Source organism: Apis mellifera, linkage group LG12, assembly GCF_003254395.2.
Source record: "Apis mellifera strain DH4 linkage group LG12, Amel_HAv3.1, whole genome shotgun sequence".
Classification (NCBI taxonomy): domain Eukaryota; kingdom Metazoa; phylum Arthropoda; class Insecta; order Hymenoptera; family Apidae; genus Apis; species Apis mellifera.
Window position 1 is genome coordinate 9,275,527 of NC_037649.1, and position 27,032 is coordinate 9,302,558.

Here is a 27,032-nt window from a genome sequence, read left to right on the forward strand (position 1 = left end):
TATCATTAACATTTCATTGGCAAAAATTACAATATTTATGGAAAGAATATATTCATTATTTACATGAAATATATAAAATATGCAACTGAAAGAAACAGAATTTGTATATACAAAAATTTTAAAGTACATTATTTTTTCTTATTTCAAAATTAAATATGATAATATAGATTATTGTAAATATTACTATCTAAAAATATTGTTTCCTTAGTTGATTACAATTATAATTAAATATATCTATAAGGCAAGATTGGAAATTAAAAAAAAGTATTATATTTATTGATAAATTTTTGACATATTTTATATTTTTTATGAATTTCATAATTATTTTTTCTTGTTTTCAAATTTTACATACAAATATATATGTTATTTAAAAGTCTTAAAAATTCATAATAATATAATATGTCATAAATGTATATAAGAAAAATTTGTAATTAATATTTCATATATAATATTTACAAATAGAAAATTAATAAAAATATTCTAATATTAGAAGATAAATAACATTTATATTAGAAATAATTTAGTTTTAATTTTAAAGTTATAAATTTTCAAAATTTCTATAATAAAAGTATATTATATTATTATATAATTTTAAAATTATAAATAAAATTATAAAATTACTACAATAACATCATAAATATATAATTTAATAATATATATATATATGAAATTATGAAATAAATAAAATTTTTAAGAAATTTGCATTATTAAATACAAATATTTAAAAGAGAATTGTTTCATAATGAAATTATCTATTCTACTGAAATTCAATGACAAAATTTTATACATTTAGATATTTATAAATATTTGTAGTAATTATATAAATTACTAGTATTAAAAAAGAACAAATATGAACTATAATTATAATATATTTTAATATTTTTTTATATATATTTTATATAATACTTTTAATAGTTTTTAATAAAAAATAGCAAAATTTATAATTAGTATTTATATGTAAAAAAATAATTATTAATAATTAGAACTATATTATTATGACTATATTATTATACTATATATTAATAAATATTTTTTAAATTTTTACAGATTAAATAAATTGTGATTTAAATTTTTTATCATAAATTATTTCAATTTTAATTACAAACAGTGCAATTCAAAATTAATATTATTTAATATATTATATTTCACTGGTAACATAATTGAATATGTTAATAAAATATGAACTTTTATTTTAATATTTAGATCTATTATAAATCACTTAATTATTATACCAGTCTATAATATCAGTCTTCAATATTTATATAAAATAACAAACTTACATTTGCATTTTGTAAAAGTGTTTTACTTCCGTTCCCTTTTTTTTAGAAACGTATCGATTTTTTAATAAATTTTATACATTGCGAAATACATTGTCAAAATATTAAAAATAAATATTTTTATTTTTATAAAAAATTATTTATAAAAAAATTTTTTAATAAAAAAAGTATTTTATATATATATACTTACATGGAGATAATTATATTTCTGAATTAGCACTGTTTGTATTGCAATATGTTTTTTTAATTAGAAAATTTAGTACGAGATGTCACTACTTATCACGTTATGATTATATTTAAACAAAATTATTTCACGATAATTTTTATGATATGAACTATATAATTTATATTTTTATTTTATAATCAATATCAAAATATAGTTCATAATTTGAATTTCAATTTTTGATATTTTGAAATTGTATTATTAAGTTTGAAAATATGAAAATCCTTTTTTAAAAATAGGTATATCAATTTCCTTACTTATCGATGTAGATTTTGTTTGAATCATTACTGTAGTGTTATTGCTTCGAACCTCAAAGTCTCGCAAGTTTTGTTCATTTTATATGTCAACTTTACACGGAAAATATATAGCCTCTTTTATTGTCTTATTCAGGTATTAATAATCACACGATATCTTCTTTTAAAGATAATAATTTTGTTATTCCTTCTGGCATTGTGTTTACATTTTTCGATTCGATTAATGAACTATAAGTATCCATTTCATTAATTTTACATGACGTTCGTCTGTTATTAAAAAATTGCAACTTTTGATTTTTCATTTTAGAATTTAACCATTGTCGAGCTGATGTTGATTTGTTTGGTGAATATACAAAGATTTTACAAATACCAACACTTATGAGTATAATGCCAATAATCAACGAAGAATACGTTACTACATCTTGAAGAATTGGTAAGAAATTTAAATAAAACCAAAAACGAATATACATTGATAATGGTAATTCGTTCATTCCCTAGAAAAAAAATTTTAAATATTTTATTTAAAAATTAGATATCTTTTTCATAAAATTTATATTATGATTTATTTTGTTTATTTTCTAAATCTATATAAAAATATCTCGATATATCGAAATATCAATACTATTGATATTTTCGATATTCGAGGTGATCAATTTTCTTTGCAATTCGATAGTTTTCGATACTTACGATTTCAAACCACAGTAACGGTAAAACCATGTCTCCGAATTTTTCTACTCTTGCCATGTGTTCGATATTTTGTAAAGCCATATTGATTTGAAAACGGAAAGCAACTTTTAATGGAAGACCTGATTTTGGTTGAATATAGGCATAAGATTCGTGAAGTTCAGGTTTTGGATTTAAGCCCTCGATAGCTTCCAAAATACTTGGATCGGACTTGTAGAAGTGTGGATACGAAAGAGCAATTGGAAATCCTGTATCATCATAAATGTAAGTGATCAAAATATATACAATTTTTTTTTTAATAAAATATTACATAAATATATGCATATGAAAGTAATAATTGTTTCTGAATTATTTTTAAATTTGTATTGATATATATATGTATATATATGCAAGTATACGTAATTTAATTAGAAAATTTAATGCAAAATGACACCTCTTACTTAGGTTGTATAAAATTTTAATAGTTATTATTAATTTTAAACATTATTATGATATGTTTTATCATTTTTTATTATGCGATCAATGATCAATATTGAAATTTTTTTGTCTAAGTTGTCTTACCATAATAACAATCGGTGACATCAATTAAACCAGCTTTTAAACAATGTCCATGACGACAGAAACATTTATTCTCAGGATTATAGATGCCATTGTCAAGTATATTTTCAATGAATATATATTTATACGCATGCATCCCTTTTATACTCGTTTCTTCGATTCGAATCTGTAAAATTATATTTTAATCTTTTTTGTTATATTTTTATTAGTAACAAATATTTTCTAATATTTTCATTTTTCCATTTATATATAAATTTTGAATTTGAATTTTGAATAAAAGATGGTATAAAATGGTAATTTATAATAACAGAACAATTTTTCAAAATATTACATGAAATCATTTGAATAATACATGATTTGTTTGATGTATTAATATATATAATATTAAAATACAACATACCATAGGGGCAGCGCGACAGAGACTTTTTCTAAAAAATAATATAGTATCATTCGGCTCAATGTAACTAGGGTATTTTACTCCATCACTGGCTCCATTCACATTAGCACATTTTCCTGTCCATTGCGGTAGATTTACATTGCCATTATATTTTTCAATTAGGCCTGTTCGACGTACATCGGTTTCACCAGTATAAACAGTTACATAATCACCATCAAAATCATACATCTATGAATAAAAAGGGGGTATATTAAAAATTTAAGATTCGTGGTCTTAACAAGGAATAAAATATTTTTAAATATATATAAAGATTGTTTTATATTTATGATTAGTTATAAAAAGCTAGATATACTATGTTGTTATTCAAATCTAATCTAATATTTGTTTTTCGAATTAGGAAAAATTTACCCTATCTATAAGACCCAGTTTATCAAATTTGATCCAGAATGGCATCATCTTATTGCCCAAAGTGACCAGAGTAGATTTGTATCCGAACATAAACTCTTTAGCAGTCATTTTGATCAAAGGATGAGAATTTGTATTAAGGATTAATAAGTTTAATCCTAATCTAGATAGGTACGCGGCATTCCTCATTACGTTCGTGATACTCTAAAACAGAATAGAAATTTTTAAAATTATATTTTGTCACAAGTCTAAAATACTCTTTTATATTTTCTCTTTATATCGGATACGAAAAATGAAATAAAATAAAATATGTTTCTAATATGTTCTTCAAACAATATGTTTTACTATATAAACATTTCATATTTGCAAAATATATTATATAATTAATAATAATGAGCAACTGTATTTAGTGTTGATACTTTGCTATAGAATTGTAAATTGTAAAAAATTAAAAAAGGAACTAAAATAGCTTCTAATAGAGATATAAAAATAGAGATATAAAAATAGAGGTATAAATAAATAGAGGTATATTTTGAATAAATACCACAATGTTTAATTGTTTTTCTTTTCTTCAACTATATCAAAAATATCATTAATAGAAATATATTTCATATATATATCATTGATAAATAAAATATACTTATCATATACATCTAATATAATAATTCTATGTACATATAAATCTATAAATTTATATACATATGAAAGAAAACTTGAAAAGAACGATTTGCGCTCATTATTAATTAATGTCATCTTCTTTTTCATTTGTATATGGATTTTCGCGTCGCAAGATAATTAATCTTCTTTGTTATGAAATATGATTTATCTCATTCGCCGCGTAACGTACAATTAATTAACGATGATTTGTTTTCGTAAAACTTGAAAGAGAACATTATTCGTTAAACAACTTCATTATATCGCTTCATTTCCTTCCCCTTTTGAATCTTTATCATTCTCGGATGCGGACAAAAGGAATTGCGGAAATTCCATGATCTTCATTTTATGCCTGAAAGTTCATTGACGCCGCAAGTATGCTATGTACTATGCGTTTACTAACTGATCTATGTACACGATCAAGATGTTCTCGCATGCCTCGAGTTGGCTGCATACATATGCATGCATGCGCGTCGATAGTTACACAAGTTACATAAGGATGCTGTTTGACAAATTATTATAATGTGTTATGTTTTGATCACCGTAAATGATTGTTGATATTCTTTGAACGAGACATTGCATCTTTTTCTTCTCCTTTTTTCATTCTTTGATTTCTTTTTTTCTGTTATTAATAATTTATTATTAATTGGCAAAATGTTCCGAGATGTTCGCATCTTTTAACGAAACTGCACTTATATTATATTAAGTTATATTAGTTTACAAATATATGCGGATAACATGCGACAGAAATCAATAATTAAACGACTATAAAAAGAAAATATATTTCTTTTGAAGATGTATATATATATATATATAGATTTTAATTACGGATGTCTTCTGTTGATTTCCTTCTTTTTATATAATTTTATTTATAAAAAATATAAAAAAAAAAGATTATAAATAAACATACATAGATAAGTTTTTTTTAGTATAGATACGTTTGCCTCATTTGAATATTCTTTAACGCGAATGACGGCTTTTAAAGGTTAAAGAATCTGTCGATAAAAATTATAATTTTATTAATAACTTGCTTAATTTGGTCCATCGAAAATAAGATGATTTCAGACATTCCCTCGAGTCAACTTACAACTTCGCTCTCGTGCTTTCTCGCTAATAAATATGATGCACTCGTTAAGAATGTCTTCGTGCATCGAATGGAAATTTATCGTACATGCACGATCATTTTTTTTTTTTCGATTGCAATTCTAAGCAAAAACGTTACGTGGAATATTTTGACCAAATCGATATTTTTCCGTATTTTTTAAAGAATTTTTTCCTAAATAAATTATTGCTTATTGATGATGATGTACGTTGATCTTAGCATTTATAGTAATGTAACATAATACCGCTATAAAATTTTATGACGTCATTGAAGCTTGGTATATTTATAGCCAGAGAATAGATTTCTATTGCTATTGATATGATCTTTTATCATATCTGTCATATCATCTTTTTTACTTTTTTAAATTATTTTTTTTTTCAAAGTTTGATCTCTGAATAATTCTATTCTGTTTTGTTCTGTTTATTAAAAAAAAAAAAAAAAAAGTATCGATTTCCTATAAATTTTTTTAAAATTATTTTCAGTATCATTCTAATATAAAATTTGAAAATTAGTTTTTGATATTATGATTTTGATATGCAGTAAAATATTATTGCGATAAAAACAGAGAGTCAGAAACGTGAACAAAATTGTACTTTGAACAATAATCATTGCCGATTGCAAAATCAATAATTACCACGTGCGTATCAATCTTTTTTTTTCGTCACTAAAAATAGATAAATTTTCGCTTTTTATTGAAAAAAATTGCTTGTTTGAATTTTGCGATTTTAATTAATATTTTATCAATTATTGATAAGAATATTTTGAAAGAAAAATAACAGATAAAATATATTAAGAAATCGTCATGAATATTAGAAAAAAAAAAAAAAATATTGCATTTTGACCAAAATTATAATTTTCATAGTCAATTAATCTTTCAAGAAAAAGGAGAAATATTATTCTTTATATTATAATTTGTTTCAATCGATAATTCACCATTAAATGACTATTTTTATTTTAATCATCGTGGATGTGATATTGAAATGTAAATATTTTACATTTTTTTTTTTTCGATAATATATTTCATCAACCTTATTTATTTTGATAAGCATAATTTAATATACATATATGAATATTCGATTTAAATAAATTTCATTCTTTGCGTTAAGTATTTAAAATAACTCGTTCCATTTACTTTTCTTATCTTTGAAAAAAATAATTGGAACCATTACACAGCAATGAGAAATGTAAATAAATATATGTTTTTTTTGTTTTTAGTAGATTTAATATAACATTAATATAAAAGATTATTAATTTCTTTCGTTTGATTTTCTCTAAAAAAATTTTTCTTCTGCATCTATACAGAATTTAATTTAATCATAAAAGATTTATTTTTAACGAGGAGAAAACGGAAGTTTAATCGTAATGGTCATAAAATAATTGACTTCGATAAATCGCGAATTCCATTGGAAATAGTGAATCAACAGACAGAAAGGAGATATCGATGCATTAATCTGACATTCTTCTTTGAACTTTGCCGAACTTGCTATTGTTGTCCCAATTACTATTCGATAATTCCTTTTCATCTTCTTCTTCTTTTTTCGTAAAAAGAAAATCATATATCCTCGTTATTTCAATAATTGCAAATTTTTAAACATTATTCATTATGAATCTTAATTTTTATTCCGATTTGCATTTGATTACTTCATCTTCGTTACTTCATCAATAGCAAAGATTCTTTCTTGTCCAATTTTAAAAATTAACGTTTAAAATATAGTTAAGAAGATTAAACGTTCAAAATTAAAAAGGTTAAATCTTTTAAAATATTTCTGAAATTTTTGAAATTAAAATTTAAAAAAAAGATAATAAGGACTTTGGTCGCTTTAATGCTTACCTTTAAATTCGCATACATCATTTAATAATGAAAATATCAAGGTCGTTTACTCATTGTCCTTGCTATGATTTAATGCGCATACATATGCAGTGATCATGTGACACAATATCAAGTTTTGCGAGTGAAACGCGAAAGACTCGTTATTCTCTCTCTCTCTTTCTCCCCCTCTCTTTACTCTTTATTTATAACCGAGCAATTTTACTTACGAATAACGCGATGTTTGGTAATATCATTTCGTCCTCTTCCGTGCCGTTGCTCATTTTCGGTACGTATTCCAATGGATGAAGCAGCCGCGCCGTCACCGTGCTGTTATCATTGAATAGAACATTCGCATGTTCGAATGATTCTCTGAAAATTTATCAAAACTTATCCTTTTTTTTATTCGGTTCCTCCAAAATTCAATTTTTTTCAAGATCAGATTTAAATATCGTATCCTTCGAACGAGATCTCAATTTTTTTATTTTTAACGAGATTAAGAAGTATATCGTGTTCTCATTTTCTGCCCGATTTATAATTAAATTATTAAATTAAAATTCAAGCAAATTCGCGCTTACTTGTAAACGTAAGGACCAACTTCTTGGAATTTTAACTTGCTCTCCTTGCCGGACAAAAATTCTTCGTGATTGGTCACGTTGAAAAGGTAGACCTTGAGATAAAGTTCAACATCCGGTTTCCGCCATAACTCGAATATCTCGCTGTTGGGGCTGAAGATTATTTTCAGTTTAAAAAGTAACTCGTACGGTTGAAACACGAAGAGAATGCAACCGGTTGCAAGACCGAGGCATCCCAAAATCATCAGTATGAAAATACCTGCACAATCGTGAGAGATAAATCGGTTAAAGGGTAACAAGAAGGTAAAAAGTATAAGATAACGATAAACGATTATTAACCTGAGAGATTTTTATCTAAACTGGATTCCACGTAAAATCGTTAAAGGGTCTGGCATGAAATTAGTTAGTTTTTTACGTTTCACATTTCTGTCCCTGTTACGTGGAGCTTAACGTGTATACTTTCAAAAGTTATCATATTGTTAATACATATTATAAATTTAAAAATTTCATTGGACAGGTATGCAAAATTTTATTAGATATATTTCCTTTTAAGCTGATTTTTTTACTACGCGTGAAAAATATGAGAAATATCGAAGATAGATTTGCGAATTTATCAAAGCAAAGCATAGAAAAAATTAAATTGTTATCTGTAACAAAAAAAATTTTGATCGATTCAAAGAAAAGTTTCATCGAAATTGTTGTATTCGTGTTTGCATTACGGTGTAGAATAAAATGAATAAAGAGAAATAAAATCGATCAGTTTTTCAAGTTATTAACTGCAAACAGGAATTTTTTCGATCGATGTAAAAGATATAAGAATGCGATCCTTTTTTTTTTTACCAAATTATAATTGCAAAATGCAACCACATTCTTAAAATACTTATGCATAAATTCAAAGAGAATGTTTTTTTTATCCTGTCTAACCTAGTAGATTCAACTAGATTTATATAATTTTTATCATGTATAAATAATATAAATAAACACTTATCTCGATTATTTCGTTTCTTGTGGCGATTTTCTTTTTTTTTCGAAAGATATGTGGAGGATATTTCAATTTTCGATTACGAAACATATGGTATTTCTTTATTTCAAACGTGGCCAGAATTTTCGACTTGTTTCAAAAATATTACGTACAAATGGGCGCCGAATTTATATACTATAATATACGAGAATACAAGAATTCATTGAATTAACATTGAAATTCTTCGGTTACGTACGCGAAATTGTTGATGAATTTTAAAAGCGCGAATCAGATTTCGCGGAAATTGGTTTATTCTATATTATATATATATAAAGATACTTTATGCACTTCCATCTTCTTTCGAGCAAAAATGAATAAATCGTCGTTTGATCAATGTCGATTCGAAAATACGTCATTCAAACGTATTGAGCGTTACGAAGTGTCTAAAGTGCATCGTGCTGATGCAGTCTGGCTGCATCTGGATAATAATAACTTGCGCTGGTTTTTTTTTTTCCCCCTCGAATATTTCGCGAGACGAGTACGATTAATATCATTCGATTTTATCGATTTTCGTCATTTCAAAATTCTATGAAATTCTTTGAATACACATTTCGAGCTAATCGGTTAATTTACAATGAATGCCGGCTGAATCGATCAGTAATAATTAACACACTGTCCATTAAATTTACTCATTCACCAAGTATTTCCGCGATGTCGCTGAAATCCTTGAAGGAATAAATTTATTCAAGCGTGATGTTGAGTATCGCGGAGATTCGCGGGCGTGTTATTTATCGTTTCAAAGAAAATATAAATATAACGAAAAAAACCTTGGATTGTCATTCTAGATAAGGAACGAAGGACTTTTAATAAATCTTTCTTATTTCTAGTTTTCATTTTTTTTCTTTATTGTAAAAAAGAAAAAAAAAAATGTCCATTGCAACCGTATCCGTAAATGTAAAACGAGATGGAGTAGAAACGGACGAAAACAAAGAGAGAAACGTTCAAGTTGCATATGATAATTTAAAAATAGTTACCTGTGCAACTAACTCGTGTAGCCACGTATTACGTATGCGTAAAAATTTTATGGATCTGTGTAGTAGATCTTCCGATTCCGTATAATTTATTCCGAATATATATATTTTTAATTTGATATTATTAGAAGAGATGAGTTTAATTAAAAATCCTCCTAGGGTTACGGAAATGTTATTCTCTATCATCGGCACACGGATACAAATGAATACCGTGTGTAACCGATCGCTTTGGTAACCGTTAAGTAATCTCGTTGTAGATCCCGAGGAATACGAATGTGTCACGGAAATATCAATTGTCACGCGTTCCTACGAAGGACGATCGAATCTCTCGAACGATTTTTTACTTTCGATGCAAAATAATATATACAGCTACAATTCGTACACATACACTTCCTAATCCATATCGATCGATCGAAAGTCTAATTACATATTTTGTAATTCGATAACAATTGAGACGACAATATTTAAAATTCTTAATTCCGGCTCGTGTTAAAAAAAAACAAATTGAACTTGAAAGCGTAATTGTTCAATTAATCAACCGATCTTATGTATTATCGGGTAATACGCGATGCAATTATCGTGTAATACGTAATGAAAGTATAAAAGTGAAGGTGATGAGATGCGAATTATTAGACGTATGTGTAATTATATAAAAAGAAGAAAGTGAAAATTTAACGAGACATTTTCGATGTATCGATACTTGCAAATTAATGGAGAGAGAGAGAGAGAGAGAGAGAGAGAAAGGAAAAAAAAGAAGAGAGAGAGAGAAAAAAAAGATTAACGATAATATGCTTTTAAGAACAAATTATCGAATTCATTATGATGAAACGATCGTTATCTGAAATTACGTCCCGTTTCGAGGATACGTGTCAAAGTAATAATAAATTTTTTTTTAAAACGTCGAGGTGAAACAAGAAGTTCGATCGATAAAATAAAATCTTAAATCACCCGACGAGGGAGGGGAGGGGAGGGGGAGAGGGGAGAAGGAGATTAGAAGAAATTACGAATTATAAGCTAGCTAGGTTTCGAGGAAAGAGTCGCTTTGCTCTTGACTATTGCAAGATCGTTGGCAGTGCGGCACGATGTGGTAATAATTTTCCGGCTGTAATCGGGACGCAACTGTATACGCGCCATCGCCGCCATCTAATAGAAAGTGCATATTTTCTTCGTGTCGTTATATTTTATATCCACGGAATCGCGACTCTTTTGTGGATGTTCAAACGTTTACGAAACGTCCAATCCCCATACGCGGAAGAGGAAATTACAAAATGCATGCTCGCCGGGTCAACTATTTCTTCGTTTATTGTAATCGTTCGTAAATCTTTAGATGGCTCGACAATTTCGTAACGTACGACTACGTAGAATGTAGGTTTTTCAAGATGTAGATTGAAATAGATTAATAATATATATATACATTTGTAAAAGTAAAGAGAGAGAAAGAATAGAATAAGTTATCAGAAAAATATATCAAGTCAAACGTTTTTTAAAAACATTTTAAACATTTGCTGTCTCATTGTGAAGAATATTTTTGCAAAAGTTTCATTTCGTACGGTAATTTTTATCTCGTTTTGCTTCGATCGCAAATTTTAAAAATACCGCCAATTTCGATCGGTAAAAAGTTAATACTTTATACGCTCGAACAATGTAGACGAATTTCTGGAATAAAAGTTTGATGTCACGTTTCTGTATTAATTTCTCATTGTTCCGCTTATTGCGTCAATTAAGAAACATAAACTCAGATATGCGAACACACACACACACATATATATATATATATATTTATAATATATCATATCATCGGTTATTGTATAGTACACCGATGTATTGTGCAACCGTGCACGTCTAATTTATTGTTTGACGATTTTTCGCGTCATGACTTGCTTGCAACGTGCAATGCACCTCGAGATCCGAACGCGTTATTGTGCATCTTTTTATATTGACCGCGACTCGTCAAGTTGCGTAACGTAAATATAAATCGAACGGCACGTGCGTATTTTTTGCATAATCTCGCGCACGATGCTGCCTTTCAACAGGTGGAAGCGGCGGAATGCCAATTTAATCCCGTCAGCTGTTTACCTTACCAATAATGAAAATGTTTTACTCCCGTGCTGACGTTAATCTTATTCGTAAATTCCACCCGCTACTGCAATCATTTTTTACAATCATCGTTCATCGTATTTTTATTTACCTTCCTACGTGAATGGAGGCATTTGTCATACCTTTTCTTTCTCTCCTTCTTTCGAACAATTGTATTTTTTTTTTTTTCATCGTAAATTATTCTATAATTTTACAATTGAGATCGAAAACGATTGTCGGATTCGGATATTTTCTCGAGTGGAATTCGCTCTGTTGCACAATTTTTCAATGCGTGAAAAATACTCTAGCGTGAGTAGCGATCTGGTAGATGCAAATGCTTGTGAAGAAATGTTCAAGATATTTGGTACATAGTCGTAAATTTCTAGAAAGCTGTAGTTTATATATATATATGCATAACAATGTTGTTCCGTTGTTTCTTGAAATATTCGCGTAATAATAAGGAGTTAACAACGATTCATTTACCATGGTCTTTCTATTATTTCGTAAGTCGTGGATCAATTAAAAGGCTGTGGAAACCCTGATTGGATGTTTTCCACCATTCATCATTCCCCATTTTTACTTCACGTTCGGTTGCATCGGTTGAGGTCGGCGAGATTTAGCAAGACAACTTCGTTTTAAGAGTCACCTTATCCGGTCAAATAAAAGTTGAAGTTTCTTCAGTGTGTTGGCATTTCGTTTGGAGCATCGTCAAATATCATGAAGAAAACGAAATCCGATCCTATGTGGCATTTTCGAGTGGATTCATCTTGCACAAGACAATATTTGCATTAGATGGATTTACGAGATAAGACAGGAAATATAAGATCCCTTTAAGAAGCTTGATCTGAAAATCTTTGATTTTTCTTTTCTAATTTAATTAGAAAATTCGTCGAAGAGAGAAGGAAAATGATTTTTATCGTGTTGATGATTCGTGTAATCGGAAAATAGATGGATGTAGAAAAGCATTTTGATGTTTAACCATTATATTTTATTTACGTCATTGATTTTTAATCTGTGCGAATAAACGAGCATGGAAGTTTGACTTTTAAATTTTTAAACATTTTTTGTTATTTGTATCTTATGAATTTTAATATCTGATTTTCTTCGCAAGTTTGGATCATTTTAAGCTATTCGATAGAAATTTGTGGAGTAATTGTTAACATTTTACTCGATTAATATTCGAACATGTATAATATGTGAAAAAAGATTACTTATCAAAGATATATATATATATTTTTATATCGTTATAATTATTTATCACGTTTATGAAGTGACATTGAACGTGAAATAATGTTAACTCAGGAATAAAGAAAATTAAGAAAAAGTGACATTTATCGGTATACGTAATAATTTTTTCTTTTTTTTTTTTTTCATTTCTCTCTGATCTTTCATTTTCGTATTTCAATTTAACTCGTATGATTTGTTGAGTGCCAATCAAATTGATCATAGATACTTTTTCCGTTATTTGCATTACATTTTTTGTTATCGTAAATTGTATCGGGAAAATAATAGATTAATAATTTGTTATGTTGCAACAGATTCGCGAATAAACGCGATGAGATATATTTAAAATATTATTAAAGATATCTATTTAGATATAATTTGATTTTATAAATAAAAATTAAGATTGTCTCTATATATAGTAAATATAATCTTCTTCTTTGTTATCTGCTTTTATAAATATTTATCTTTTAAAATTTCAAAGCATCGTTAGTTACGACATTAGAATTAAATAACTATTATCTGAAAGTTTTTAAAATTTCATAGCTTTTTTAATTTCGATCAATTGGTTTTCATTTAACGATCGTTTCCTTATGTTATATTCTCAATGCCATTGTCAGGTTGAAATATCAAGCGACGAAGAAATTTAATCGCACGATCGAATTACTATAAATAATTATTTTATCTTATCTAAGATAATTTCTTTGATTTGATATAAATATTTATAATCCGATAAAACTTTTCGGAAGAATAGATTAGGATTACGTAAACTCCAAGTTTGTGATCAGCTGTTCCTTTTATTATCTTTTCCGGCTTTGTTCTTCTCGAAAGGAAGGAAGAAATGTTATCATTTAATTGAATTTCAAATGACTGGTTAAATGCCATTTTATGTCATTCGTGTACGCACAAGAAGACATTGTATTGCCTTCGCTTTAAAATAAACAAATCAATAAACAAGGAATTGTTTACCGATCGAATGAGAAGCAAATTGAAAATCTTTAAATATTTGAATTGTCAAGTTCGGGTAAATATTAAACAACGATTAAATCCGTAATAAATAATTTATTTTTATCGGGAAAAATATATCGTTAGAGATAACGATAGAGGCGACGTTAGAGATAATTTTATCAAAGTTCATCTAAGAGCAAGCTAACGAAAGCTATCTGGGAATAAATTCCAATAATATTATTAATAGAGCATTAATGGATCTCATCTTTTCAAAATGGCAATGGATCTTATTTGAAAGTTTCGAAATAAACAACTTGATATAACAAATTGTATACTAATTCTCTTTTATTTATTATCGTGAATAAAATGTTTAACAACGATTCGAATTTTTCAAATTGATTTATTGAACTTAATATTTATAGTATTTTGAATAAACGAGCCATGTCAAATATTCCGACAAAAAATATATATGTTAATAGATTCTTGCGGTCATATATCGAGCCATACATTGAAAATTTAACTATTACGAGTATCGGATGGATGTTTTAGAATTCGAAACGGAGAACTTGTTGTATGTTCCTATTTGTTCCTTTCCTTTTCTCTCTCTCTCTCTCTCTCTCTCTCTCTGTCACGAGACACGGGTTTTTTCGTCGATCCGAACATTTTGGTTATTTCCACCGATTTATACGTTCGAGCTATTACTAAAAAAATTTGTAATCGAAAAATTGATGAGCTATTAATTTCAAGAAAGCCTGTTCGTCGACATTTGGGACGGCTAATTCGCCAATTTCTTTTTCTTTTTTTTTTTTCTTTTTCGTTTTTTCCCCCCTTTCCATTATTTTTCTTTCTCCTTTATTCGAATTACATTTACGTCATCGAACTTTTCCATTAACTTTTTACCAATTTAATAATCCTCTTCTCGAGATTTGCTCGATCAGTGACAGTATTATTATATGCAAAGTGCATCCAATTAAGATTCCTAAACGGAAGATTACTTTAATCGCTATTATTGTAATACCAGTTTACGGCATTGAACGAAGAAGGAAGCTTTTCATATTCGAGGATTTTATGGCGTTCTTACAATTCTCCGACGCGTGTGTCCAGGAAGGATAATCATTATTAACATAAAGTACGCGTGTCGTTTTTTTATTGCTTCATTGAAATCTTCATATGGAAACGAACACTCTTTCTTTCTTTTTCCTTTGTTCTTACTGAAAATGGTATTGCGTTTGCTTCTTTACTTTACATGCAAATCTGTCGTATATAAATAAATACAAAGTTACGGAATCAGAACTGTATTATTGTTTATTTTATTTAAATTTCAATTAAACGTGTAAATACGAAAATTAATAATTTCTTTTTTTTTTTTTTTTTTTTTTTTTTTTTTTTTTTTTTTTTTTTTTTTTTTAAAGCGTTTCGATAAAATATTAATTTTAATAATACGATAATGTAATATTGATAAGTGGCAGATAAACGATAATTACGCGGCGGAAATGGGCCGTAACTTTTGCGTTCAAACATTTACAGCCTATTTACAAAATTATCGACGATTTATTATCAAGACAGAGAAATTTTTATTGACATTTGACACAAGGAATGCTATGAGATGCGATACCGGCGTTAAAAGTTAATTTCTTGATAAAGCGTGTGACAGAAGTGTTTTAAAACGAAAAAGAATTTCATGTTTTCTTTTATTATATACGTATATTTATATACTGCCTGAATATCATTTAATAAATAAATTATGCGTTAGAAAATGTCGAAACGAAGTCATCGAACTTCAAGTCATTCGTTTCAGCGTCGATCAATCACTTGTGAAGATAAATATAATCTATAAAAAGATCCTCGAAAGAAATGTATGTATATGTCTGAAGTGATGCGAAATATAAAAAATGATTAATTAAAGATAAAATTTACGAATAGCTATCCGAAATTAAAAAAAGAAAAAAAAAAGGAAAGAAAAAACGTTAAAATGATTCACAAAAGTATTAAAGATCAAATTATAATTCGAAAAATATAGACGAAAACCTTTCGTTTTATAATCGATCATTTTTTGTTTCACGATTCAAGATTTTGCTCAAAATCATCTTACAACAATTCGAACGAATTAAATTAATTATAGAAATATATATGAATATGCATATATACGTATTCATAAGTTGGAACGAATGGATGCAAATTCATTTCATAATTATAAAATCATTTCATGTCAAGAATTTCACGTATATCTTCGTGCTTCGTAATTATTCGATAATTTCATTTGGTAATTGGAGCATCTAAATCTAAAATTACTCCTTCCGAGAAATAATTATTCGTCGAGATCATTTTGAAAAGAATCAGGCCTCGAATTCCATCGATGCAAATTCGTTTCTCTTTATCTCGCACGATGATATATTCTCGTTTGAAATTTTGCATAATCATCGCAACGTGTTATTTTCTTCAAATAAAACCCATGTGTTAACATTTTCCATTCCAATTTTCACGCGGCAATCGCACTTTCACGAAATTCCTCCAAATTAACTAAACATTTCGTGGCGAAATTTGTACGAAAAAAAAAAAAGAAAAAAAAAACAAATGTTCGATTCGATTAAAACAAATCAATTATTGTATCGCAAATTTTTATAAATGACATCTTTATCTCTCGATTACGACACTCGATTACTGGTTATCAATATCGATGTTTATATTATATATATATATATATATAAATCGATATCAATTTGAATTTCCAGTTTTAATTAGATCGAAACAATTTATCAAATCCGGGGCGAAATGAATCGAACGAAACGAGTAATCGAAATATTTGTCGATATTCGTTTCGTTCAATCGCGAAATAATATTAATTATTCTTGGAAATGGGATATTCATCGAGTCATCCGCGCGAAAACATTCAAAGCATACGCATACGGTAATTAATTTAGAAACGATCCGAGTGTAAGTTTACGGTGCGCGAACACCGGCCACAGGCATTCCTCGCATCGAATCGAAAACCTAACAAAGAGATCGCTTAACATTCATCGCACGGGATGCGAATTTACGGTTTCCGGATTTAATGGCAATTACTTACTCTTGAACCATTTCGGCCTTCCACCAGTCTGCACCGACAGAGCCGCATTAAATATATTATTGACCACGATCGAAGACTTTCTCCTCAGTTCGTTCGCCCTTCTACTTATCGTAGCATCCTCCGCCTCGTTAATGTCGTTTTGATTCTGGCTCGGGTTGACATTCGAGTAACGACGACCGGTGAGTCGATTCCATATCATCATAAAATCCTTCATAATGTCTCGCTTAACTATCTCTTTCTCTTTTTTTCTTTCTTTCTTTCTTTCTTTCTTTTCCTCTCCCTCTCTTTCTCTCTCGCGAAGGCAAGGAAAGTCGCAGGTCGATCACGAGAGAGATTTATCGACCCACGGATTAGAAATTCACTCGGCAAACTCTGACCCTCCCCACGGGTGAGCGAGAGAATTCGCGGGGCAAGAAGATTGAAAAAAACTTGCGAAACCGAGCTCTTTCTTATAGTTTATTAACTATATATATATATATATACGATCATTTGATATGCAATATCGATACGATATCGATCAGTTGTCGATGATAAAAGGAAGGAATACAGAAGTATACAAGTGAAGTTTTAAAAGTTTAAACACGAGTGCACTGCGTACAACAGTTTCTTCCGTCACATTACGTGATATAACTTTATTCGAGCGAATCTTCAAGATCTCTCCTCCCGTCACACTACGTGATGTATATATATATATACATATATATATATATTTACTTAGACAACGGTGTCTCGTTGTATCGAATCCCTCGACGACGACAACGACGACGACGACGACGACGACGAGAGAATTCCGTGAATTCCGTCTTTCGGATTGGACTTGAAAAATTCCTCACCGAATCTCGACTCGAACGAATACCGACCGAGCTGATCAACCGTATATTTCTACGCCTACATAAATGATGAGAGATTATCGATCGTCACCGATCCACCGATGCACCGTGTTTACCCGTGTCGCGAACCGCGCGCGCTTCTCTCGCAAAAGTGACGAAAGCGTGGAGTATCGGCCGAGTTCAAAAAATATATTAGAGTCGTTGCTCTCCCCCACTCCCACTAGTTTCGTTCCACCGTGATTGCGGCGCGTAGCACGTGGAGCGCGAGCCAATCGGAGAGAGGCAAGGCCACCCCACCACACGTGCGAAAAGATCACGTTGGCTGTCAGGTGGAGGATACGTACGTTGCAGCGCGGACGGCCAAAGGTCAATGGAATATTATCTCGATCGTTCGCGCGAGCCAAGGGGGATGCCTTTCGTTCCTTTATCGTTGGCGGGTGACACCCGCGGGTGTGGGGGACGCGATTCCTTGCCGAGAAATTTCTCTGCTCTGCAGGCTGTGCGAAGTAGGCTGTTTGTATGCCATCGTCGTTTCCTAGCTTGTCGCTTCTGGTGAGATTACAAATTGCTACTCTCGGTCTATTAGTTGATCCTCGAGATCCTGGATGAATGGCGAAACGTTTTTTCTTTTTTTTTTTTTACTTAGAAGTTTGCGTTTTCCAAGAATTTCTTGTCGAACAAAGGCGTCATTAGAGAGAGAGAGATGAATCTCTGATGCAAGAAGGATGCGATGGAACAAAAGATAATGTCCTGAAAATGATTAAAGAAATGGTCCGTTGAATGTTGCCAGCCACTTGGAATTTAGTCGGAGATTATGAGTCATCTCGATTGAAATTTAGTGAGAAATGATATTCGAAAAAATTCCATCTGAATAGTAATGACAGCTCCGTATAGGAAAATTTCCTCAACGGGTTAATTAATATGTAATATCCACGTCAAATGGCATAGTTTTTGTATTGATCTTATTTTTGCACGAGTCATAGACATAAACATAGATTAATGGACAAATATTTTATATAAATAGCGTTATACAATTATTTGATGGATATTTTCTATAATTTAATTTCATGTATCATAATGAAAATGGTTCATTAAAATGTCAAACGATAATGAACTGTTATTAGATTCATTCATTTTCTCGTAACACTGGTTTACGATCTTAATTCATCGATTTGAATTTATAAATAAATTTCAAATCAAAGGTTGATCTAATTGATGATATGATATGATATGATAAGAAAACAGAGAAAGGATTAGATTTGTTTTTAAATATTCCATAAAATTTCATATTTTTATTCCTTCTTTCAATAAATAATTTGTTGCAAGTCATCTTTATCTTACGATTGGGAATAATTTAATCGCACGCAGACGATTATGATCCGATCGAATGAATAAATTATTTTATTATACGTGATATTTGTAATTATCGAATCATTTCGCTTTTTGATCCAAGCTTCCTTTTCACCATCTGATATTTTACGAAGAGAAGAAGTGTAGAAATGTCATATAAATTTTTTGCCATGTAACGTGGAATATTGGAATTGTTGTATCGGAATGAAATTGTAGTTACTCAAAAATAAAACAGAACCGGTTATTACATTCGTCACTTTACATTCTTATATGCCTTGCAAAAGTTACGAGTATAATCGTCCGATTTCTATAATATAATTTATTATATTATTTGATACAGGGCGTTAATCAATGTAAAAATTATGAAGTATAATTATAAGAAGAAAAAAAGAGATACAAAGTTATTAATTATGAGTATCTTTAATTTTGCGATAATTGTGTATAAATTTGTTCGGTAAAAATTAAAGTTCAAAGGTAAAGTTACGATTGATCGAGCGTCTTTCATCTTTTGTTCGTTCAACTCAAGTATGCAACGCTTAAAACGAAAAGTGTGCGCACGTACAAAGAAGAAATAGATTTTCGAAAAAATTCTCGAACAAGTTTGAATTCAAGGATCTCTAGTATATACAAGGTTGATCATTGGAATGTTCACGCACCAAGAGAGTTTTCATTTATGCCGTATGCACGTGATGATACTATAATCATGAAATCCACTCCACATACGAGAGTAAAAAATTGCTGTAATTTTGTCCGACTCGATCTCTTTTTTCTCTACTTAATTACGATTCGCTTTAATATTTTTCGAAGGTAATTCGTTCGTATCAATGAATGTACAGATGTGCAGACGAGATACGAACAAATAAATAAGGCGAACAAATGAATAATTAAAAATGGTAGTAACATAAATGTTTTTATTCTTTGAAAAAAAAAAAGAAAAAGATTATTCGATTATTTATCGTTAAATCAGTAGATGATCAAATTCAGTCTTAGAGAGGAAAACAAGAAATCGTCATATCATTTCGTAAGATCATACTTCCGTATGTCAAAAAATAGAAATGTTATAATATAACAGGAAAAAAATTTCAATTTTTTGCTTCATCATCGTTATTTCTCTTCCTCCTCTCACATTTCGATTCGAAAAATTCTAGAGGTCCCATAACGTTCATTTATTAAACAGTTATAACAAACAGTTATAGTAGAAATCAATACCAATTCGATGAATATTTATTATCATCACACGTTGATTCCTTTCTATTTTGACATTTTCTATATAGACAAATGATATATATTTATGCTTGATTCTAACAAATTGTTTCAATTTATTGGAAATATTTTGATTATTGATGTTATTTCAAATATTATTTATTTTGTACGTAATTGAATTTAATTTTAAATATATGATTAACAAATTGTTTTAAATTATAAAATACAAAGGGATAGATTTATAAAAGAATTATTTATCTTTTCTTGATTTCATTCTCTCTATAATATTAATTTTCTTATATTATCTTTTTTTTTTGCAAAATGAATCAAACCTTTTATTATTATTGTTATTATTTCTCTTGCAAATTGTATATACATAATATGATAATACACTCTCGATTATTTTTTTTCGTCTCGAATAATCTTTTTTTAATGAACATTCGACATTTTTTTTTTACTATTTTATCCTGTAAGCGTCTGCTATTAAAGATACATTATTTATTTCACAATTAAAAAAAAAAGCATCGATTAAATCAATTCTTAAATAATATTTTTCCCTTAAAATATATATCATGTAACGAATTTATTTGGACCTCTCTTATTTGCATTTAATTTTCCAAAATTTAAAATTTATTTTATTCGTTCCCGAATAAACTTTAAAATATAATTAACATACGTTGTTTGATCAACATTAGATTTATAGAAACGATTTATTGGAATATGTTTGGTCAATTATTAAAACGATTTATAGGAACGATTAAAACTGTTGAATAAGTCATATATCTTATAATTCCAGGTATTTATGAAATAATGAGATTCAAATTCAATCCTATAAGTAAGAAAATTAATAAATATAAAATTTCCAATGGATATTTATCAGTAGATGCTTACATCGAACTCTCAGTTTTTATTGTAAAGATTCACCTTTTAAGTATAAGTACATCTATTTATGAATTACCTTGTATATTCGTAAACGATAAAAAATGATTTGTTTTGCTATTTTTTAATATATAATATTGAAATTAATTTTTTATATTCAAATAATTATCAATCGTTCAATATTTAGTTACTTTTATTAAATTATTTATTCAATTATTATTATTTATTCAAAAAAAATCTAGAAAGTTAGTCGGCTTGTATGATATATATTAACAATGATATATCAATTATGATATATCAACAATGCAAATTATTAACTTTTATATTTATTTTCCATTTCTTTAGATGGAACTCAAACATGATATATATAACGTAAAATATCGATCTTGATAGAATATTTGATTTAAAAAAATGTTTCTAATAATCTACAATTCTTGCTTCGTTAACCTGTACAGAATTTATGCATTATTAAAATCCTATTAGCATTTCTAGAATAGATAATAAAATATTCTACGTTGTATTTTCACATTGATTCTATTTTCATAATATTTTTTCTATTCTTATCAACGCGATGATTATCAATTTCTAAATAAAGAATAATTTCTCTCCCAACTGTTTCATACAACTCTCTCGAGCGAGATTTTACGATGAATTTTTTTTTTGCCCGATTTACACAATATCACCGATAACAGCTTTCTCGAATCTGGCCTACTCTTTTCTAATTTCTGGTCACCAGAAATTAGGCCAGGTCTGGGTCAGATTCATTCGATGGTTCCATCGAAATATATGTGTGTTACACGTGATTTCTTGTTTGTTTGTCGAACATAGTAATTAAAAGAAATTGCTGTTACACACGTGCACTGATATTGTGTAACGAAAGATCACGTAAGACCATATAGGGTTGAACCTAGTAACATTTAATTATCAACTGGTTTTTCAAGTTCTGAATTTCAAGATACCATAATAGCAAAACTGAAGATTTAAAAATTCTCTTTCGAAAATCCTGCAATTTTTTTTTTTTTTTTTTTTTTATCCCATTTCATAGTAATGGAAATTTTTTTTAAAGAATATTTTCATTTATAAATCGACTGGAAGAACGAGACACTGTGCGAAAAGCTGTGCTCCAAAATGGAAGATCATTACTTTTCTCGTTTATTCTTTCTCGTGAAAAAATCGGGTCTTTTACATCCTCGAAAAATCTCGTTTGACCACTATATTTGCTTTTATTAAGGAATTCTCCGAAAATACATTCGAGTTGGGCGAAATCCCTTTGGTGGAGTGGTTGAAAAAAAAAAAGGAATTGATTTCGCGATTTTTTTATACTCATTTTACTGTAATTTTTTTAACCAGTTTCTCTATAAAAATTGGCGAATTCTAAAAAAAGAAAAAAAGAATTAAATTCTAAAAATAAATCTATATCTAATACGAGAATTTCTAATATATATAAATCATAATTATTTTTATTTATTTTATTTGTATAATTAATATAATTATTATTATTAATATAATTTATATAATTTATATAATAGATTATACAATAGATTTTTTAGAGAACAAAAGGCACGATTGTTATTTGCTGTTAGAATGTATATTCATATTTTAAATATTTAACAAACAGCTCTCATCAGTACGAATTTATGAGATTAAGAAAATATATAATATTATTTAAATAGATAATATTATTTACAATCGATTTAATCGATTTAAAATTATTATTACTCGTGACTTTATGAAATCGCGAGTTAATTTGTACATATTTTGGAAATTGCGATTAATAAGAAATTATTAATAAATATCAAAAAAAAAAGAAAAGAAAATAGATAACGAATAGAATAAAAATTAAAGGCATGCCTTATTCGTCTTACGATACTAACCGTTTTTTCTTCTTCCCATAACGATATTCATCAGCATGAGAAATATCTAACGAATCTTCTGATATTAAACACTTTTGAATAAATGCTTCATGATTTTTTGTCACACAAGTACATGTCTCTTGTAGAACACTCAATGTTCAATTAATTATCAATGACGAATGTATATTTAACATAAGTAATTATCCTTCGATCGAGAAAAAGTTCTCGATACGAAAAAATTTTAGAATTATTGCACAATTTATCGATATATTGTTGCCATTTCACTCGGTACGATATTTGCCGATCGATGAATAGCAAAGACTAATAAGAGTCTCTTGACTTGTGTCTCTGCGATCACGTATAATTATAATAAATACGTTATTACAAGAAATTAAAATTCATATATCACGTATTATTTACATAATATATATATTAATTCTGACGTTTCGTGGAAATACCTGTTTTTATACTTATATACATACTCGAAGTAAAATCTATCATAAAACTATATATGCAGATCGAAACGAATCGAGCGTGACAATATTTCTATCAATTCCCCCTTCCCCCCCCTCGTCTTATTTTTACAAGGACAGTGGAATGACCTAATATCGAATTCTTCAAATTTTTAGGTCACGACACATTTATAGCGCTGTATGTTAATTTTAATGGAAATTGCATGTTTACAATGTTTTAATTAATTGTAATCTCGATCTATAAAATCGATTTAATAAAATCGATCGTATCAATAATGGAACAGGTAACTAATAACTCTGTTCCAATGTCGAATAATGATCGCGTGGAAACTCGTTTTATGGAAATATCGGGATTAATGATACGATAAAACTAACGAGATGGATAAAAATGTGTTGTGTAAAAAAACTCGAAGACGGCAGACGGTTGAAAGACACTTAATTGTTCCCAATTCACCGATCAGATCACACCTGATAAATCCGTTTGTTCCGATTTAACAGAGAGCAAAACCTATATTGTCTGTCCGATGAAAAAGAGAAAAAAAAGAGAAGAGGAAGAGAAAGAAAAAGAAAAAGAAGCGCATTATCCTATGAATATTATTCTTCTTCTTAAACGAGTGCATTGTTTCATTTATGCGTGTGCTTCATTATTCAACAAATGTCCAGATAACGACATTTTTCATTCCTTCTTTTCTTCGAAAAGAGGGAATTGTATCGTTATATTGCAAGTTTATCAATCAACCGACACGTATACATACCCGATTTTAAGCGGTCGATCGAGGCTTTGCTTTGCGTGCAACTCGCGATTATTTTTCGCGTGTTGTCGGGGGTTCGACAACAATTTAAAATGTTTGTTAAAATATAAATAATTTCACGTTAAAGCGTGAAATATTTCTGACATTGATTAATTTATTAGAGAAATAATGATTTACAAAGCTCGTTTGCAATAATTTATGACGTGCAAACATTACGCGCTATAAAATATACTATAAATCACTTTATTTATACGGAACACATTTTAACATTATTTATATAATAAGCTTGTATGAATTATATATATGGTTCAGTTTTTTCTTTTTTTGTTTGTATTGACGTAAACAACGTTCCCTTTTTCAATCACTCGAAGCGATCACCTTGATCAATCGATTTGTTCATAGATGCCGGAAGAAATTAAGTGTATCGAGGATGATTTGAATAATCGACCGGTTTGTTATTTCGTTATATACAAAATCTCGACTTTAATTCCAGTAATTAAAGAATGCTTGATCAAATCAAACAATCGTTAATTATATAAGTTTTATCACGAGTTTTTTTTTGCTTTTCGAATTTTTCCTTCGAGGATGATTTTTCGAAATCTTCAAGGGAAACTTGGTCTTTGGAGATAAGAGAGTAAGCAGTCTCAACAGTGAGAACAGTCGTTAAAAATCGCTTTCACCAAGTAGTTCATTGCCATTGACATTCACAAGGCCGTGATCCCGATGATTCGAATCGATACAGGCAAAGAAAAAAAACTTCCTCAATTCTTCTCCTCGATCGAGTCAATCGAATCCGAAACGAGGCCATTTTTCGAGAACACTCGATTTCGAAAAATCGAAATTTTATTATTTCTCCTCCGCGCGTGTTAAAAATGAAAAGAGAATTGAACTCGAACGAGATTGTTGCTGGAAATCGTTGAAAATTGCTTGGTATTTGGCGAATCAACGTTGCTCTCAATACGTGTGAATTCAGGTTGATCCCATCGTGGAATTTGACGAGGAAAAACGAAAGTATGTCGGGGCATGATACACGCGGGAAAAAGCGTTGGAAGCGTTTGTTACGGTGTTACGTTCTTTCAGCACGAGAAAACCGATACTTAAGTGGAAACGTGTAAGGTGGGATGCAGGTTGCGAAAGAGACATTGCGATTGCTTTCAATCGTAATGGGCAACGTTTGCTTGTACAAGTGTGTGCATAGAAATTACTTAACAACGCGATTTTAATAAATTGCTACCTGCGTGCATAATAGAAAACGCGGGACGTAAATTTTGTTGATATAATGTTGAATTTATTTTATCCTGTTGGGATCGTTTCCCAATCTTTCTCAAATTAACGACGAACTTGTTTTCCAACTTCAGAGTTGGAACGATATCGAGGAGATATTCTAGGAGAGACTTTTTTTAAAGATTTTTCAAGAGATTTTAGAATAACAATACGTAGGAAACAACGATCGTTTTTTTTCTTTTTCGTCGTCTGAATTTGAAAGGAAACCTTTATGGTTTATTTGCAGGCCAACTGAGATAGTATCGAAACGTTTGGGAAAGGAGAACGGTTCTATTCGTTAAATTTTTATGAAAGTAGGTCAATACTCTAATTTGACGGGTTAATCCACTTAGGGATCGATGAAGCATTAATAATTTATCGTTTAGATTAAATATAAGAAAGGAATTTCTTTCGTCGAATTTTTTTATTTTTCTTTGGATTTCTTTTTTCCTTTTTTTATTCCAAAAATAAAATTCTGCGAGTTTTAATTATTCGAAACGTTGTATTTTATGAGATTTTCTGTCTGCATAAATTAATGCAACATTAATTAACCTGTATTTCTTTTTTTTTTAATCATGTATATGGAATACTGTCATAAATAATCGGTATATTGAACGCGTAGATAAATAGATTTCTAAATACGCATTTTAATAAATATATTAAGAAAGGAATATTTTGTGTAACACGAACGATCGTTAGACGAATGTAAATCTATAGTTATTTATGAATTTCAATAAATTAATATCATCGATTAAAAGAAAAAAAAAGTACTATTCATCGTTATTATATTTATTACAATAAACAAAAAGTACTTCCTTATTAGATAATTATTTAAATAAAGCGACACTTTAATAACGCTTTATGTTAAAAAATTGACAATTATCGTCAAATTATCCACACTACTCTATAAATACACATTCAACGATATTTAAGAACGTACGTATAAATTTGTCACTTACGTATTATTTTCGGTATTCCGTAATACATTTTCCAAGATCTTTTATTGATCTTGATTACGATGGAAATATTAAGCTTCGTAGTAAACTCTTCTCGAAAACTTATAACTGAACTTGATTAAATAGAAGACAGATTTAGTTGTAGACAGTTGTGGGCTTCCTCGTCGATAACCATTCGTATACTGACAATGAGAACAGAAACTTAATTCGTCGAAAACTTTTTTTCCTCCGAA

At 28.8% G+C, this 27,032-nt stretch overlaps 1 protein-coding gene across 5 annotated transcripts; it reads right to left on the bottom strand.

The window, feature by feature from the left end:
* Positions 1-1,486: 1,486 nt before the first annotated feature.
* On the bottom strand, positions 1,487-26,980 carry LOC412788 (scavenger receptor class B member 1). 5 transcript variants are annotated; one of them, XM_006566935.3, is made up of 9 exons: positions 26,803-26,977; positions 17,241-18,820; positions 7,940-8,195; positions 7,592-7,733; positions 3,802-4,002; positions 3,397-3,621; positions 3,000-3,162; positions 2,442-2,686; positions 1,645-2,248 (listed from the first exon to the last, which is right to left on the bottom strand). In XM_006566935.3, the coding sequence occupies exons 2-9, from the start codon at positions 17,452-17,454 to the stop codon at positions 1,901-1,903; spliced, it is 1,794 nt and encodes a 597-aa protein (XP_006566998.2). In that variant the 5' UTR covers positions 17,455-18,820; positions 26,803-26,977; the 3' UTR covers positions 1,645-1,900. The 5 variants fall into 5 exon arrangements, with proteins under 5 accessions (XP_006566999.2, XP_016770954.2, XP_006567001.2 ...); XM_396241.6 differs by lacking the exon at positions 26,803-26,977 and adding an exon at positions 23,377-23,713; XM_006566936.3 differs by lacking the exon at positions 17,241-18,820 and having other exon boundaries at positions 1,487-2,248; positions 26,803-26,980.
* Positions 26,981-27,032: the final 52 nt, after the last annotated feature.

Bases quoted from the DNA above. Each gene is read 5' to 3' on its own strand.
- LOC412788 (XM_006566935.3), bottom strand. From the start codon at position 17,454: ATGAAGGATTTTATGATGATATGGAATCGACTCACCGGTCGTCGTTAC. The intron at 7,734-7,939 runs GTAAGCGCGAAT...ATAAATTTTCAG, and splicing joins GTTGGTCCTTACGTTTACAA to AGAATCATTCGAACATGCGA. The intron at 3,163-3,396 runs GTATGTTGTATT...ATAATTTTACAG, and splicing joins TCTGTCGCGCTGCCCCTATG to ATTCGAATCGAAGAAACGAG.